The 18,098-nt window shown below is 44.6% G+C and overlaps 1 protein-coding gene across 4 annotated transcripts in view; it reads right to left on the bottom strand.

The window, feature by feature from the left end:
* Nucleotides 1–14,841, bottom strand: part of TCP11L2 (t-complex 11 like 2) — a 41,654-nt gene extending 26,813 nt beyond the window's left edge. Inside the window, exons 1-4 of one of the 4 annotated variants that reach the window (XM_067697829.1) lie at nt 14,462–14,841; nt 13,138–13,273; nt 5,863–6,054; nt 2,389–2,524 (exon numbers count right to left, since the gene is read on the bottom strand). In XM_067697829.1, coding sequence (XP_067553930.1) covers nt 2,389–2,524; nt 5,863–6,019 — 293 coding nt within the window. In that variant the 5' untranslated portion in view covers nt 6,020–6,054; nt 13,138–13,273; nt 14,462–14,841. Of the gene's footprint in view, nt 1–2,388; nt 2,525–5,862; nt 6,055–6,499; nt 6,648–13,137; nt 13,274–14,461 lie in introns of all 4 variants that reach the window. The other 3 variants (XM_067697830.1, XM_067697828.1, XM_067697831.1) reach the window with 3 other exon arrangements.
* Between the last annotated feature and the right edge of the window lie 3,257 nt (nt 14,842–18,098).

The following is an 18,098-nucleotide window of genomic DNA, read 5'->3' as shown; positions in this document are numbered from 1 at the left end:
GAGTGTTGTGGAGAATGCGAGGCTCAGATATGGTCACAGCAGAGCCAGGCTTCAAACCCCGGGGTCTGTCTGATCCTAAAGGGCCTTCATTCAGCCTGTATTTGCAACTTTTGAATTTAAAGCACAAACACTCCCAATTTGTCTTTTCTGTACTGCATAAAACATACTTATTTTAACTTCAAAAATTCATTTTTATTAGTCAATAAATGTTTATTCAAAATTCAATATGTGGTAGGCCCTGTTTCAGGTGCTTGGGTGTAGTGAAAAGAAAGCCTCTGTTCTCAAAAAGCTTACATGTTAGCAGAGACAGAAGAAAAACACACTGAAAGGGAGTAAGACAATTTCAGAGCCACAAGGAAGGCAGAGGAAGACAATGCGGTCCACAGTGATGAAGAGGTGCCGATTTGGCGGGGTGGTTGAAGAAAGCTTCTCTAAGACAGTAAGCGACCTTAGAGCTGAGACCCAAATGGGGAAAAGAAAGCAGCTGGTGAAGATCTATGGGAAAAACATTAAAAAAGAAGGAAGGGGCTTCCCTGGTGGCGCAGTGGTTGAGAGTCCGCCTGCCGATGCAGGGGACGCGGGTTCGTGCCCCGGTCCGGGAAGATCCCACATGCCGCGGAGTGGCTGGGTCCGTGAGCCATGGCCGCTGAACCTGCGCATCCGGAGCCTGTGCTCCGCAACGGAAGAGGCCGCAACAGTGAGAGGCCCGCGTACCGCAAAAAAAAAAAAAAAAAGGAAGGAAGAAGGTCCAAGTCCCTGGAACGGGATCAAGCTGGTGTACTCCAGGATCAGCAAGGAAGCTTCAGTGTGGCTGAAGCACAGCAGGCAGCAGGAAAAGGAGGAAGAGACATGGTCAGTGAAGGGGGGCCTTGCTCACCATACTAAAGAGTTTGCATTTTTATTCTAAGTGTAATAGAACCATTGAAGGGTTCTATAAGCAAAGACATGATCTAATCTGATTTACCCATTAGAAAGATCACTGTGGCTACCTGTGGATGTGGAGGATGGACAATGCAGGAGCTAAGGATGGAGACTGGGCAACTAGTTAGGACACAAAGAGTACAGGTCAGAGACGATGGTGGCCTGGCCTGGGGGTGTAAGCAGCCCAGCTGATATAAAGGATCATGGTAAAATGCAGTCACCATAGAAAACCAAACAGATAAACCTACTTTGGCCAGTAATCCTAAAAAGTATTAGTGATTATTATAAACAACATCCCCAGGAGGAAGTCTATGATCCATATTTTAAAGAAGGAAAATTATTGTGTTTACTAATTTCCTGCTTTAAAACAAAAAAAGTTCTGAATGGAATCAAATATTATATGTTGTCTTAATTGACAGAGAGAATGCCTCCCAATTTATGAATGGCACTGTGAGTTTTAAGATTCAGTGCCGTTATCCATGAGCCTTTTTTTTTTTTTTTTTTTTGCGGTACACGGGCCTCTGACTGCTGTGGCCTCTCCCGTGGCGGAGCACAGGCTCCGGACGCGCAGGCTCAGCGCGGCCATGGCTCACGGGCCCAGCCGCTCCGCGGCACATGGGATCCTCCTGGACCGGGGCACGAATCTGCGTCCCCCGCATCGGCAGGCGGACTCTCAACCACTGCGCCACCAGGGAAGCCCCCATGAGCCAATTTTCCCTCTAAAGACTATTTACCTGCAGTAATGGCTACAAGACTTTTCTCCTTTTTGTGCCAGGGGACCTGTGAGCCACTAAAACCAGAAAGACTGAGGTAGGATATAAGGGCATGGCTCTAACTAGAGACCCCTTGGGCATGAGGTTAACCAGGGGTGCCTATGCAGCTGTGATTCCTCCCTCCAGAGGCTTCTGGATCACCTCTTACCACTTTGGCAACTCAGCTGCACTTACTTATCTTTCACAACCTGAATATTAGTTTTTAATAAGTCAGGCTGCAAATATTTCTTGAGCAGGTACTATATGTCAGGCACTCTGCTAGGCAATAAGGACAGAGCAAACAACATAGACATAGTTTCTCCGTTAATGGGGCTTTTGGTCAAGTGGGAAAGACAGACTTTGAACCTAAAATTATAAAACATCTTAACAAGAGGGAGGTAGAGGGGGCTATAGGAGTCTTTAGAAGGGGATTTAATGTAGTCTAGTGAGCTCAGGAATGTCAGGAAAAGCTTCCTTCAGGAAGAGACATATAAGCTGAATTCTAAAGATTATGAGTAACATATACCCTAGAGGAGTGGTTTTAAAAACAACTATAAGACCTTGTTAGAGAACTAAAATAAATACTGTTAACTCCCAGTGGATATTATATGAGACTGTCCAGGAATCAGTGTGAAAATCTGTGTTTGCAGTACACACACACACACACACACACATCTGCAGCACAGGTTATGCACAACACATGCCTCCAGGTTACCTGTTCTCAGGGAGGGCATCTTGTTTCAAATGAAAGTTCTCATTTACAGCAATCTCATGAGCAAGAGTCATGTTTGATAAGTTCCTTGCTGCAGCCATCACTTCATCAAATGTTACAACTCTGGGAGGGCTTGTTGCTGAAAGGAAGACAAAAACCAGTTAATGCTCTGGAAGGAGTTGTCATCCAATGAAGCCTCCTGATGCACACAGGGTTTAAGTTACTCCAACATATATTTTCAGTAAGAAGAATATATATCAAAATAGATCGATTCCCCCGCTTAATACTTAAGGCTCCAAAAATTTAAGAACTCCTTTGATAGCTTCAGTTACTGTATTGAAAATAAATTGTTGGTCGCTCTCGCCTTCTGAGATAGCCCACGCTCTGTCTGTGGAGTGTGTTTCTCTCTAAATAAATCCACTTCTTACCTATCACTTTGTCTCTCACTGAATTCTTTCTGCCATGAGACATCAAGAACCTGAGCTTCATTAAATCCTGAAACCAGATACTGAAACCCCCACCAGGTGGGAGAAGTTAACTATATGCTGCCACAACGCTCAGACCCAGGACCAGTTGGAACCAGAAGGTTGAGGCTGCTGACTCCCACGTACCTCACCACCAGCCAATCAGAAGAAAGCCCATGAGCTGATCACGTCCTCCTCTTTGAACCATTACTATAAAACTCCTCACTAACCCCTCCAGGTCAGGACACTCAGTTTTGAGAGCATTAGCCCCCTGTGGCCCCTTTGCTTGGCAAAGCAATAAAACTATTCTTTACAACTTCAAAAAAAAAGAAAGAAAATAAATTGTCAAATGTTTCTGAGAAAATTTTATTAATATAGCCTATTATTATAAGTTATTTTTAAAAATTAAATCACCTCATTTTTTAGCGAATATTGATATCTGCATTTATTACATGTACTCTACAGGAAATTGATGACTACTTTTTATTCTGTAATTCATAACTCCCATTAATTTAAGCAGACTCAAAATGAACTGATTTTTTTAAAACTATAATTTTGAAAAGTATATGCCGTATAGCACAATTCTAAGTTTTGCTAATTGGTAGTTATCATTTGACTTCGTTGAAGCATAACTTACCTCCTCGTAGGACTGTCCTGAGGTGACTAAACAAGATAATTTAAGTAAAGAACATGGTAAGAACTCAATAAATGTAGATAATTAAAATAAAATAAATCTGATAAGCTGATAATCTACTTCTCAGTAGGAAATAGTGGGTAAAGAATTATTTTAGTTATCTGTAAAGATTATTCAAAAAATTAACAAGTCATGTCTTTTTGAAATCGTTGTTGGAACTCTTGGCTTCTGTTAATTAAAAATCATTACCTCAAACAACAATCCTGACTGGCAATACTTTGCTACCTAAAATAATTTATTTTTAAAAAAATTTTTGGCTGCGTCACGCGGCATATAAAATCTTAATTCCCAGACCAGGGATCAAAACTGCACCCCCTGCATTGGAAGCACGGAGCCTTAACCACTGGACTGCCAGGGAAGTCCTTAAAATAATTTTAGAAATAAGAAGAGGAGGAGGTAGTGGAGAAGGTGGAGATGGAAGAGGAAGAAGAGGAGGAGGAAGGAATGCTGATATACAATTAGTAAAACCCTTCTTCAGGACACCTAGGTACCCTGCTGGAGACATCAACTCCATGTATAGTAATAAAGAGTGAGAAAAAGCACTGAAAGCTGGGGGGCTGCTAATAAATTCTTTTGCCAATTCTCTTTCCCATTAAGATTCTCCTTAAAACTGTCTGTATCCTTTGGTCCAGCAATCCAATTATATCCAAAGGAATTCCTAGAAAGGCTTCATGCACCACGATGTTCATAAAGCACTATTTGTAACAGCAAAAAAAAAAAAAAAAAAAGGAAATGAACTAAATGCCCAATGATAAATCAGAGGTTAAATAAATTGATGGTATTTTCACTTGGTAAAGTAGTAAGCAGTCATAAAAACGTTTTAAAAAAAACATTATCATGAGTAAATATTTTAGTTATAATAATAAGTGAAAAAAGTCCACATACATATACAAATGTATATCTATCTGCAGTATGAAGATATGACAAAGCACTATCACCTGTCATCTTTGGGTGACATTATAGGCGATAATTTCTTTTCTTTCTACTTATCTACCTTTCCATTTTTTTAAATGAGAATGTACTAATTTAGAATAAATACACGACAGATGAATGGATAAAGAAGATATGGCACATATATGCAATGGAATATTACTCAGCCATAAAAAGAAACGAAATTGAGTTATTTGTAGTGAGGTGGATGGACCTATATATAGTCTGTCATACAGCGTGAAGTAAGTCAGAAAGAGAAAAACAAAGACCGTATGCTAACACATATATATGGAATCTAAAAAAAAAAAAAAGGTCATGAGGAACCTAGGGGCAAGACAGGAATAAAGATGCAGACCTACTAGAGAACAGACTTGAGGACACTGGGAGGGGAAAGGGTAAGCTGGGACAAAGTGAGAGAGTGGCATGGACATATATACACTATCAAATGTAAAACAGATAGCTAGTGGGAAGCAGCTGCATGGCACAGGGAAATCAGCTCCGTGCTTTGTGACCGCCTGGAGGGGTGGGATAGGGAAGGTGGGAGGGAGGGAGATGCAAGAGGGAAGAGATATGGGAATATATGTACATGTATAACTGATTCACTTTGTTATAAAGCAGAAACTAACACACCATTGTAATGCAATTATACTCCAATAAAGATGTTAAAATAAATAAATACAAATGAACAAACTTTTTCTGAAGTGGGCATTTGATCATATTAAATGCTAGTTGCTTCTCTCTGCATTTGCTTGGGCAGCTTAAGGAGTTATATTTCCCATACAAAATGTCAATTAAAAAGCTAAAAAAAAAATGACAAACACACGTCTTCACACATTTCTAGCTATCACACACAAAAAAGGAAAAAGACATCTCCCTTCACCATGGCACTCCTTTCATTCCTTCTCGTACTCCTGGTGCAGTAATTCTCCTCGTGGGCACTTTTCTGGGGTGATTTGCACAACAGTTTTTGAAATCAGTAGGAAACCCTTTAGATTATTTCATTTCCTGCCTGACCCTTGAGTTGGGGCAAGTTTCGTTCCATGTAAGCAAGAAAGGACCGATTTGAATTTACCATTGAATGTGGCTCAAAAAATGATCTCAAGAAGGAGTAGCTTTCTGCTAATTGAGAGAGAAGACAGGTGGGGTTGGGAGACCTGATTTATAGCCAAACCAAAGCAGATCAGAGACAATGATGAAAATAAAAATGGGCAGATTGTAAACATCAGTGGTAATTTATTGCTGAGAGCATGTACAAGACAGCTGCAGGGCCCTGGCAGTGCCATTCCAGTACATCTAGAAGGGAAAAGTCAGTACTTTGCTCTCATTCATTTCCGAGTTTTAAAATCCAACATGTGTGTCTAGAACCACCTCCACTCCCCATTGGCTTACAAGCAGGAGAGCTGGATTTGCTAGAAGAGTCACTGGTAAAGCTCTGCCTGGAGCACTCATAGTCACTGAGCGAAGCCATGCTTTCGGAAAACCGGGAAGAGTCTGAATCACTTGGCTGGTCCTCGCCCACACACTGCTTCTCACCATTGAAGGGCATTTTGTGTCACTGGAGTGTGGGTAAAGAGACAGCACCTGCACAGACAAACAGACCCTGTGTCAACGTTCTGCGGTACTCCCTCCAGTGGTGCTGGTGCTTCGTTCAACGTAGAAAGCCGTGTCGCATGTGTCACAGCACTGGAAAGGCCCCCAGAAGATGACCTCCTTCCTCCCATGGCACCCGGGCCAGGCTATCACTAGGCCTGCAAGACTGCCTTCCAGAAAGGGATTCCACAGCCAAGGTGTGAGCTCACACAGGACATACTTGGTGTGAACGTGGAGCAGCCCCCAGCAATAAAGCATCCTCAAAAAACAATGCGCAGAGCACACACTCTCTCCTCCTGAGGGTGCTAAAGCGTGGGAGGGTAAGAGTGAGAGTGTGGGGCTCTGGGTTTGAAGCTTGTTCTGTCTTTTGACATGTGACCTTGGAGAAGTCACTTAACTCCCTACCTCATGAGTCAAGCTGGGCTGAAAGACTAACCTCATAGGGTTGCTTGAAGATGAAACAGGATTAATCTTATTAAAGTGCTTAGCACAGCATTCAAATGTTTGCTATTATTATTGTTCCTCTGTCTTTGTTTTAAATAAAATATTTTTGAAATCAGCCTTTTTAGTTGTCTGTGAGCCTCCTAGGGAAAGAGGAAGACTAATTAAAATTTCTGGCCAGCAAGTATATAGGTTTTTCTCCTCCATTTTCCCATGAACTGTCACGCTATGAAGAGTAAGGCCTGGTATTTCGTTTGTGCTTTAGACAGTACCTACTGCCATCCAATGAACAAACAGGAACAAAAGATCCTGATTCACAGGTTGGTGGGAGAACAGACACTAGGAGACATACTGTGCCATAAAACCAGTCCCTGTATATATCCATGGCTGTTTCTGGGACATCAGATTGCTTCCCAGGGAAGGGCAGGGCAGTTGGGCCCAGTCAGCCACTGGAAAGGAGATCCTGGGTACCCAGGACGCTCAGGCCTGATCCCAGGATCCTCAGCCAGGCCTGGGAGGAAGCTGGCCCTGATATGAGTGTGGTGATAGCTGACACTGAGGGGAAACCTGGGCCCGAGGAGAAAGGCACCTCAAATCCTGAACAGATGGTAATGATAGTAAGGGTTCACTGAATCTCTTTAAACCTGAGCCAGCAATGAGATACTCAGAGCTTTTAAAGCTATCAGAACGGGAAACCACAACTACCCATGGAATGCCTGGAAATGCCTGCAGTTTCTTCAATGATTCCTTTGATGTGTATTAAGTGCCTACTATGCACCAGGCACTGGGAAAAGTAACAGTGAACAAAATACACAGGGCCATCTTCTCATGGCTCTCAAGTCCAGTTACCTAAAATTGCGTGTGCCAGATGCTAGAGGACAAGGAACGGGAAACCAAGGCATTGCTGAGGAAGCACGCGAAAGGAGAGGCAGGGTTGGGAGCAAGGTAGGGGGATCGAGCCTTTGCTGAGAGAAACAGTGCTATTCTTTATCCTTCGGGTGATGACAGAGAAACGGATGGGCCTGAGAGGGACCTACTAAAGGTCAAAAGCCAAGGGCACTTGCCCCTGGCCTCACCTAAACAACCTCTCCAGTCCTGCCACTTGTAGAAATGCACCTGTGCTCAGCCTACCACTTTCGCAAACAGAAAACCACCAACTTGGAGGCTGCCTCTGCAAACCGAAGGGCAGGGAGTGGGGACGAGCTGCCAGGAAGCTCCCCAGTAGATACACTCGCCTTCTCCTAAAGCCCAGAAGCCAACCATCTCGGACACAGACTGAGGGCCGACCCCTGGCATCCTCGGCAGTGAACTCACCTCCTTTACCGCAGGCAAACTAGATTCTCCTTGAGCGTTAACTCCCATCTGCTGGAAGGGGGACAGATGGGGGTGAGGACAGAGGACAGAAGAAAGGGGTCTGCTCCAACCCTTTCAATTCCACCGAACCCCAGATCCCAACTGTTGCGCTTACCCTTCCCTCTAGGCTTCTCTCTTCGCCAACATTTTACTTCTCACTGATGGCATTTCTCGAAAATGCTAGCTTCTCCAGGAAGCCTTCCCTCTACGCCGTGGCCAGAGCTAAGGGCACTCTTCTTTGTACACCTGCAGCACATTTCTTGTATCTGCACAATAGCACCTTAGACCCTTGTAGCTATTTTCCTCCTGTGGCTACTTCCGACTCTCCTTAATAGGCAGGAACTGTGTCTCGTCCCACCATCATCAGTGTCAAGTATGTGACAAATATTCATTTGGTGTTAGCTGAATGGGAATCACTGAATCCCATCTGGTACAGCTGCAGCCAGAACATTTGCAAACTGATTATCACTTCACATTTACAGCCCTGCTGCTGTCAAAGTTCAAGGCCTGGAGCAGAGTACCTACCACCTCAACCTGCTTTATTAGGCTTAAGACTCAATATTCCCTGGTCCTGTCACACTCTTACTAGAATATCTTAAACTCTGTTTCCATTTCATTATTTCTTTCATTCATTCAACTGTAACAACTGTGCTGTGATGCTCTGCCCTCAATTTCTCTTCACTTTGGCTATTTTTCCAAGTAAGAGTGAATAAGAGCTTCCATCCATTGGAATTTATGAACTGGGTTAATAGCTATAACTCTCCATTTCACTTTTCTACTCCAGCTGAACAGCACACTTCATAGGTTTCTTAACTGTGTCTAACAAGGCAGCTAAGTACAAAGATTAAAAAAAATAAAAAGCTCTAGGTTAGGAGGTAGAAGTCCTGGGTGTAAGGCCTGGGTCTGTTGTTGATTTGCTGCATGACTTTATCCACATCGAGTCTGCTCTCTTCACCTCATTTTTCTGAGGGGGCTGGGCCAGCTACCAGGTGCCTTTTAGTAAGGAACTGCTAACATGCTATAAACCCAGAGTTCCATGAGGCATCACTAGAAGCTCTGAGAAATTAAATGCGCTCATCGTAGACATACTTAATAACATGCAACTACGCTTTCTTCCAACAATTCACTAGAGGTAGAGTTTCTGGCATAGGGGATGTAACAGAAAATGTAAAAGCATCAAAATGTTTAGAAACTCTTGTTTAGTTAAGCCTCCACATTACATCTGGGTTTTAGTGGATCCAAGCAGAAACTTTTCTTTGAGGCCAAAATGCACACTATTACTCTATCAAGAAATCGCCTGCGTCCTCATATTAATAATACCTAACTCACAGGGTTGGTGTGAGATTTCATTCAGTCAATCTACGTAGAGTGCTTGGAACAGTGTCTGACACAGAGTAAACAGGATACAGATGTTTGCTATTGTTAGTATTATTTGCTTTAGTAGTTGTTATTATCATCATTTCAGTCATTAAAAACTCTAGAGGGAAGAACAGCTCTATTCCATGATGATAAAAGCATGTTACCTTACAGATAACAAAGACCGGTATTTAACCTAGGACAGAATTCTTGCATTTGTTTGAAATACAAAAAGCAAAAGCAAATGGTCCATCATGGTGTAAACAGTTTTCTGTAAGTTCCTTCACACTTGCTCTTACCTTTCTTGGTCTCTGGTTTCCATACAGGTCATCTGGGGACAAAGCTACTTGACTCAAAGACACTGACGGTAATTAGACTGTTTTTAAAGCTATTTTGGATTCTCTCTTAGAATAGTGATAACGAAAACAGGTTGTTTCTTTAAGGAAGGTAATGTTTCTCATACTGACAAACCTAGATTTACTTAACCGTCACCATTGCGACTCACAAACAAACCAAACAACTTTCCAGGAACACCACTTCTCATCCTACCTGGGAGGATTTACTCACTGGCCAAATGTAAAGTCAATGTGAAGAGAGAAGATAACGCCAAAACAAAGCCTCCAACACTCCAGTGAGTCACTATTCAAAGAGAATCATCACATTTTTCATTGTACCGTTCCACATTTTATAATAATAAAGGCAGTATTATGTCATTCTTTCCAAGGTCAATGACTGGGAGGCAGCAGGCACTTGAATACTTATTGTTGAATGAATGGCAGTATGACCACTGACATTTTAGAGAGGAGGGAACAGCTACAGAGACCTGAAGGGGCTAGTCCCGTGTTCCAGCACATATGGAGCAGAGATCAGTTTTTAATTTGCCAGTGATCCTCAGGCTGCATCCAGACCGGCTTTACTTCCTATTTCCTTTCTGCAGCAAACTCTATCTGCAAATGATCCTGCACTGGTTCAGGATTGCAAAGATCCACCAGTGACAATGCACATGTCACCGAAGCAGTTAGAACACTGGCTCTGGAGCCAGATGGACTGGTTCCTTGATCTCGACTCGAGATATTTACTGACTGGAGACAGGGAACTTACCATTTATGAATTGGGGACAATACTATTATCTACCTTGTAGAATTGTTGTGAAGATTAATTGAAATAGTCTATGTCAAGTACTTAAACACCTACTAAGTGCTTGACAGATATCAATTATTATTTTATTCTTATTAGAGGAAGTCATGAATTAAAAAAATATATCAATGTCATAAAAAACAAAGAAAGGTTGAGGATATGTTCCAGATGAAAGAGGACTTGACAACCGACTGCAATAGATGATCCTAGATTGCATCCTGTACCAAAGAAAAAAATGCTATAAAGAACATTATTAGGGCTTCCCTGGTGGCGCAGTGGTTGAGAGTCCGCCTGCCGATGCAGAGGACACGGGTTCGTGCCCCGGTCCGAGAAGATCCCACGTGCCGCGGAGCGGCTGGGCCTGTGAGCCATGGCTGCTGAGCCTGCGAGTCCAGAGCCTGTGCTCTGCAACGGGAGAGGCCACAGCAGTGAGAAGCCCGCGTACGTACCGCAAAAAAAAAAAAAAAAAAAAAAAAAAAAAAAGAACATTATTACATCAATTGACAACATGGTTACAATACTTGAATCTACTGTCTGTATTACAATGTTAAATTTACTGAAGTTGATAAATGTGCTGTGATTGTGCATTTAGGAAAAAAGGCCGGCGATATATGCAACTTTCTCTCCAACGAGAGAGAAAAAGACAAAACAATAAAGCCTATGGAGCAAAAGGTTAATACGTGAATATGAGTAAAAGGTAGACAACAGGGAGTTCTTTGTACTGTTCTTGCAACTTTTTCTGTAAGTTTGAAATTATTTCCAAGCAAAAGGTTAAAAGGGAAGAAGTACTGAACCAAAAGTCCAAGTCTAATTCAGAACAGCCCAGTCTCCTGTAGTTTTCAGATCTTGATTGTTCACACCACTACAATAGCTTAGATCCACTCTATTACAGAAACTCTTCTAGACAGTCAAACCCATCCCAATGTCCTTCTTGAACAGTGCCTAGTGAATATAACAGGAAATCGCCCAGAGTCCTTCTGAAAAGGCAAAAGAAATCATCCTTTTTAAGAGTTCTTCTCCAGGTGGGTTTCCTTTTCTTAAGAAGTCTCCTGGCAGTGGTTTATAACCCCTCTGTGATCTGGCCTCTGCCCACTTCATTCTGTTACCACTCTCCCCCTAATCCTTCATGCTCTGGACACAATGGCCTTCTTTGGGCTCCTCAGACATGCCAAGCTTCCTCCTTTGGAGCACTTGCACCTGCTTTTCTGTTCCAATGGGATGTTTTTCTCCCTGATCTCTGTGTGGTTGGAGCCTTGTTGTCATTCAGATTTCAAAGCAAATGTTACAACTTCAAAGTGACCTTCCTTAATATCTCCACTAATTCCATTTAAATTTGTCATCTTAGAGCTTAGAACACCGCATGGGATAGAGAAGGAGCTCAGTGAGCATCACTGATGAACAAATTAAGCCACGTTCTATTCAAAAGACAACTTGTGCCGCCCTTCTCCTCTGCCTCACTCACACTGCTCATATTCCCATTATGCAGTCATTTAAAGTACGATAGTTGTTTTCTGCAAATCTGTCTCGCCACTAAATTTTAAGCTCCTTGTGGGAAGAAGCTACATCTCCCTTCTCCAATTCCCAGTGCAAATTAGCAAAGACTCACAGTCCCAGAGCTTAGAGAAACTTTTACATTGTGCCTTTCCAACCTCCTGATGCTAACTGATAGCAAATAATAACAATTGGAGTTAACAGTTATTGAATACTTACCATGGCTCGGCCCCCATGATAAGTGCTTAAAATGTTTTATCTTCTTGAATCTTCATCATAACCTTGTTAGCTAAGGTATCATCATTATCCCTGTTTTATAGATAAGAACCTGAGGCTCAGAGAGGTTAAGTTATTTGCTCGAGGGTTCATAGCAGCGGCAGAGGCACAACTCTAATCCAGGCAGTGGATCCTTAAAGCCTGTGCTCTTTACCACTCTAGGATGGCTGCAGAAAATTTGGTGTACTGCTCGTTCTTTCCTCTCCCACTCTGCCATCGATCCACGCACTACCATGTGGACACTTGCACATGTGGTAACAAGCTGACCTTACCCCCGGGGTGTCTGCTTAAGTGCTATACCGTGAAGGGCATCACTGAAAGAGTCCATTGACCAAACTTATTCTCAACCACCCCACTAGATTGACTGAAAATCCTCTATCAGGGAGCCATCCTTTATGCACTGCAAAATCCCTCCTTAAAACCCAAATATTATCAAAAGGGTTAATTGCTTATAGATAGCATGAGTCAAAAGCATTTTGAAGTGAATTATTCAGATTATCCAGTAGGGTCCTGAGGAATGGAACCCATTCAATTAAGGTTAAGTCATGAAAAGAAAATTTAAAGAAATATCTAGCAGGTATCATTCTTCAAGACCAGATCAAGGTCAGCTGCAAAGACAAGCATTCATATATTTGTAGTAAAGGGCAGGGAGTCAGAGGAGTAGGACTGGGCTCTGAAGAAAACACTGCAGATGATAAGGAAAAATCTTCATCTTCTGCAAAGTGCTGCTTTAGAACCAGTCCTAAACAGCAGCAGCGCTTAAAAAGTTATTCACACGCAGCAAAGCAAAAACCACAGGGCAGAGAGGTAGGTGCCTGCTCCATTCAGCTAGAGAATACTGGTCTTCATCAAATTAGAGCCAACAAAGAGCTAGATAAAAGCCAACAAAGCCAGTCATTGTCTAAAAAAGCAGATGTTCACGCCACACATAACATTACAACGTCAGGGAGAAGGATTTCTAGGCACTTTTCACACTTGAAAACACTTCTTCTCCCACCCCTGGTTGGCCTGTTTTAGTACCTGTTTCCCCCTCTGGGCCCTCAACCCTCCACAAAATGGCATTGAAGCTGCTTCCACACACGACTGGGTATCTTCAGCTCTGGGCCACTTCAAGTCAGGCAAACTCCACGGGCTGCCAGGGTGATAGATGAAATCCCTGGAGGCAAGAGGAAAAGACAGGCCGAGCGCCTCCTGCAGTGGGAACCACTGTCATAACCTCATTAAGTTTGCAGGTGGGACAGAGCAAGGTCTCTGACTGGGCTGGAGACCCACGGGGCCAAGAGGATCTTGGGGGCCGAGGGGCCGACCGGGGACAAGGACAGCTTGTCTAGTTTCTTCAAGGTGAAAGTAACAGGATAACCATCGAAGACAGCACAAACTTTGGTCACTTGAGGGCCACTCTTCACGCCTGTTCCCACATTTCCATCCTCACCTGTGCTCTATCAAACACTTCTCTTTATCTGAACTAGATTTTTGCATTTAGATACACTTAGTTTGAAAGGAAACTTTATATCATTGTGAAGTCGCTCGGCTTAAGGGAACAGGTTTTCTTAATACTAACGAAAACACTTAACCACGTTCGTCCACGTGCCACCTCAAATCATCGCTGTGACCCGAAGTGGCGCCACACAGAGTAGCAGCCTTGGGAAGCACAAGGCAACCCTGACCGCCCCAGGGGTTCGAGCCCGGGCCTGGTGGGCATGTCCCGCCTCTTCCCCGCAACTGAGGGTACAGTCGTGGGGACGCATCGGCACACCCCTCGCCCACGTCCTCTGGGCGCCCCTCCCCTCCAGCGGCACGTTTCCTGTCAAAACAAACTCTTGGGGGAGGGGACGGCGTAGGCCGAGCCGAGCACCGAGGAAACCCGGGCAACAAACCCCAAACACACAGGTGGGGCCCCTCCCGGCCCCGACAGCGACTCAGTTCGCCCACCCGGGCCAGGGGTTGCAGGCGACAGGATGCCCGCTCCCGGAGCCCCGATGGTGGGAAGCCGCTCGCGGCGCGGTCGCTGGCACGGACCCAGGGGGATGTAAGCAGAGGCCAAGCGGCCCCGACCCTGGCGCCTCCAGGGCCCAAAGCCCACGGTAGCTCCAACACCCACCGTGGCAACTCGGCGCCCGCGTCCCGCTCCCACGCGGGACAGCGGTTCGAGGTCAAACAAGGTGATGTGGCGGGTTGGGGGAGCAAGGAGCGGGCCTTTACCGCCCCTGCCCCCGGGTCCCAGGACGGCGCTCCAAGGTGGGGTGGGGGAGACCCTCAGGCTGCCCGGGGGCGACGTGTCCCTCCGCCGACCCGGGCCCATCGCCTCAGAGCCCGCGACCCCCTTCCCCGGGATGGTACGCACCGGCTCCGACGCGGCGACAGGCGGAGGAGAAAGGCGACTGAGTGAGCCCGGTTCGGGCGTCTCTGCGTGTTCCCTCGCCCAGCACGGCATAAACACCTCAGAAGCCCACGAGTCCAGCAACCCTCAACCTCCCCGGCCCCCTCCCACCCCCACGCGGCATTTAAAGGGCCGGGAGGGACTCTAGAGAGGCAGCCACGGCGTGGCCATCACGTAACCGGAGAGAGGGGGGAAGACGGCATCGGGGAGAAGGGGAAATCTAGGGCACTTCAGCTTCCATGTCCGAGCTCTGACAGATCTGACCTAATACAGGACATTTCCCTCAGCTTCGGATGAAAGAGGCCAAGGAGAGCTCGGATTGGGTGTGTTCTGGGTGCGAGAGGGAACGGTTTCCCCCCCGTGGGCTGAGAGTGGTGCGGTCCGGGGACTGCTAGGGGCGGGGAGAGAAGTGTTTACGGAACTGGGGCAGCGGTGCCTTCCCCAGCTCTCCGTGTTGGAGGCGGGGCCTGTCGGGACGCTGGGGACGGGGCGGAGCGGGGATTCTTGGGGCGGAGCGGGGATTCTGGGGACAGGGCGGAGCCACCGGCGGAGGTGCTTGTGGAGCGCTGGATTGACCCCCCCCCGACCCCGGGCTCCCGGGGCGCACCACCGTAAGCAATGCTGCTAGGTCCCCGGCCGCGCATGGAACTTTTACAGCCCGAACACCCCTCATCTAGACCGGGCGATCCAAGTTAAGTGCCCACTATCACACGGTCTAAACTGAGACAACCCAACCCACAAACGGGCAAGTGCATTCCCACTCACGTCAGCAACCAACTTGTCACCTATGTTTGTGTCTGCACCTCCACAGAAGCAGGAGTCCAGATTTGCATATGGCTGGACAGAACGATTAGCTCCTGGAAGTCACACCCACCCAGGCTCTCTGAAGACGTAAACTTCGTGTGGACGCAAAAGATAAAGCATCTTACTTCCCCTAGGGTTCTTGGGCATCTATCTCCCGGAGAAGTTTCGACAGCGGTTAATGTAAATAAGCAGTCCCAGGGAGCTCGGTGCGGTCAGGCCTACTGTTCGGCTTTGCTGTGGGTGTGCTTCAGAGTGTACAGAAACACCCTTCCCCCAACCGCACACACGAAAGCCACTGTATCTTCTGTCAGGTGTACATTGGTGTTATTTGAGAGACAGTTTCATGCAAGAATGTAAGTGACTTTTGTATAGGCTCAAGTACTTCCATTTAGTGCTGAAATCATGTCTGGATTGTGAAAGCAAAATTGGTTCTAGAAAAAGAACCAGACAAGCAACATTTTAAAGGAGGGCAGAAAGCCAGTTAACCTAGATGGAATCATTCAGTGTCACAACATGGGCTCATACTGCTATGAGATCTTGGTCAATGGGGAAACATGATAACTGTCTCATTGGGTTTTTGTGAGGATGAAATGAGATAAAGCAGTGCTTAGAGCTGTACACAGTAAGCACTCAATCAGTGTTGTTGAAACTATTTGGCAAACCACTCTGAACAACCTTAGCTGGTGATCTGTATAAATTTGTAGTACTTGTGTCTCCTTATGCCACTCTCTCCTCCCTTCTCCTAAAATACACAACTTGTTACAAATCAAGAGATTAAAGAGAAAATGTATTGCCACCCAGGTTCTTTCCTATGAACCTTGTTTATACCGTTTGTTGGAATCAGAAGTCAGGTTGACAGAAGCCTCTAATTTCAATTCTTGCCAAATAACAACCACCACACAACTGCCATCACCACCCTAAAGATTCCACAATAGAAAGATTAACTAAAAATATCCCCCAGACTTCTGGACACTGTGACAATGACACATTGCAGCTTTGCTTCCTTTGTTAGCTTTGCAGGAGCTTAAGTATTGTTTTGCCGTATTACATAACGTGAAGCAGGTAAGCATTAGTCGGGAGAGTTGTCCAGTCTACCTGGGTCACCAGCTGCCTGACCCTGGGCATGACACTTACTTTAAAGCTCAAATGTGTAACTCTCAAAGCCACGAGGAAGCAATTTGTATCAAAGCAGATGAGTCAAGTTTCAGCCTTTGCTGGGGTGAGAACCTTGAGGCAGAAGAGGTAGGGTAAAACCAGAGACCCATGCTAAGGAGAAAAATTCTCCTGGAAAAACAATCTTCTATTACATCAACGTTAAATAACTTGCTATCTGGAAACCTTTGGGTCAATTACCTGACTAATTGTCCTTAGCCTGGCTTGTATATAAAATCACTTTGAAGAAATACAGTACTGTAAAACATTAGGTAGTTTCCTTAAAAAAAAAAGAGCCTTGTATCATATTCTTACTCAGAGAGCTCAGGCCGTCGTAGAATAAAGTCCTCCTTGCTCAGATTATGTTCATGACCTTCCAAAAAAACTGTCTGAAAAGGCAACCTCTTTAGTAAGTAAAATAATTAGCTTTTTATTTGAAGAAGACATCACACCTAATTTTTCTAACTTTTCTGTTTTGAATCACTTAGAGAACTCATGGTAATGCAGTTTGTTTAAGTTAACACAATAGATTAAATTTGATCTGTTACCTTTGGCAAATAACAAAGGACAGATCAAAATTTTTGCTTGGTAAAGAAATGTAAATACTACTTTTCTTTTGACACATCTTAAATCTGAGTTTTAAATTACAGTGAAGCCTTGTATAAATCAGAAAATCCCAAAATGTAATTTTAATATGGATTTGCAACCTCTCAGCCATTTAACTTTTATAGCAGGGCTGCATCTTGTGCTGATCTAGCGTAATGCAAATTCAACTAGACAGATAGGACGGGGAGTGTGGAGCACAGCAGCATAACTGGAACTCTGCCAATGATTTTAACCCCTTCTTCTCTCTGTGGGAGTTGTGAGGCTTCGCTTTCCTGAGTTGATCTCAGTTTCCAAGCTTCTCAATTATGTTCCAAACTTCTTATCCAAGGCTGGTTTCGTGAGCATGCAGTGGCTCAAGACCCTGACCTTGGAAGAGCCCCATACTAGGTTTAATGCTCTGATGCTGCCAACTTGAAATTCTCAATATTTTTTAAACAAGAAGCTCTGCATTTTCATTTTGCACAAGACCTCGAAAATCATGTCGCTGGTTCTGATCTCACCACACAGAATATGAGTCTAGTGTTTAAGGTGCTTGTTTTCCCTTTATCTGTCCTCAAATACAAGACAATTACTTTATATAGTGCTCAGGTGAAGAAATATATATGTTTCCAGGAATCCCCTGGTGGTCCAGTGGTTAGGACTCGGTGCTTTCACTGCCGGGGCCGGGGTTCAATCCCTGGTAGGGGAACTAAGATCCTGAAAGCTGAACAGCTGGAAAAGGAAAAGAAAAGAAAAAAGGTGTTTCCAAGGTCTTATGGTCCACTTAAGGAATTTTCAAGGATAACTTTGCACATGATTTTGACCTTATGATCTCTCTTTAGAACCTAACCCCTCACATAATATATGACTCCACTGTAAGTAGAAAAATTGATTAAATGGAATCCCATCTCTTTTTCTCTCCCCTGTCCATCTTAACGTGCTAGGAAGGACTAAAAAGCAATAAGGGGGGGGGGGGGAAGGGCAATAGAAAGTAGAAGGAAGAAAAATAATTTGGCTAATATATGAACAAGATGATCCGTTACTAAATGTTCAAAATTTA

This window comes from Pseudorca crassidens, chromosome 11, assembly GCF_039906515.1.
Source record: "Pseudorca crassidens isolate mPseCra1 chromosome 11, mPseCra1.hap1, whole genome shotgun sequence".
NCBI lineage: Eukaryota > Metazoa > Chordata > Mammalia > Artiodactyla > Delphinidae > Pseudorca > Pseudorca crassidens.
This window is presented reverse-complemented; position numbering and strand designations above follow the sequence as displayed.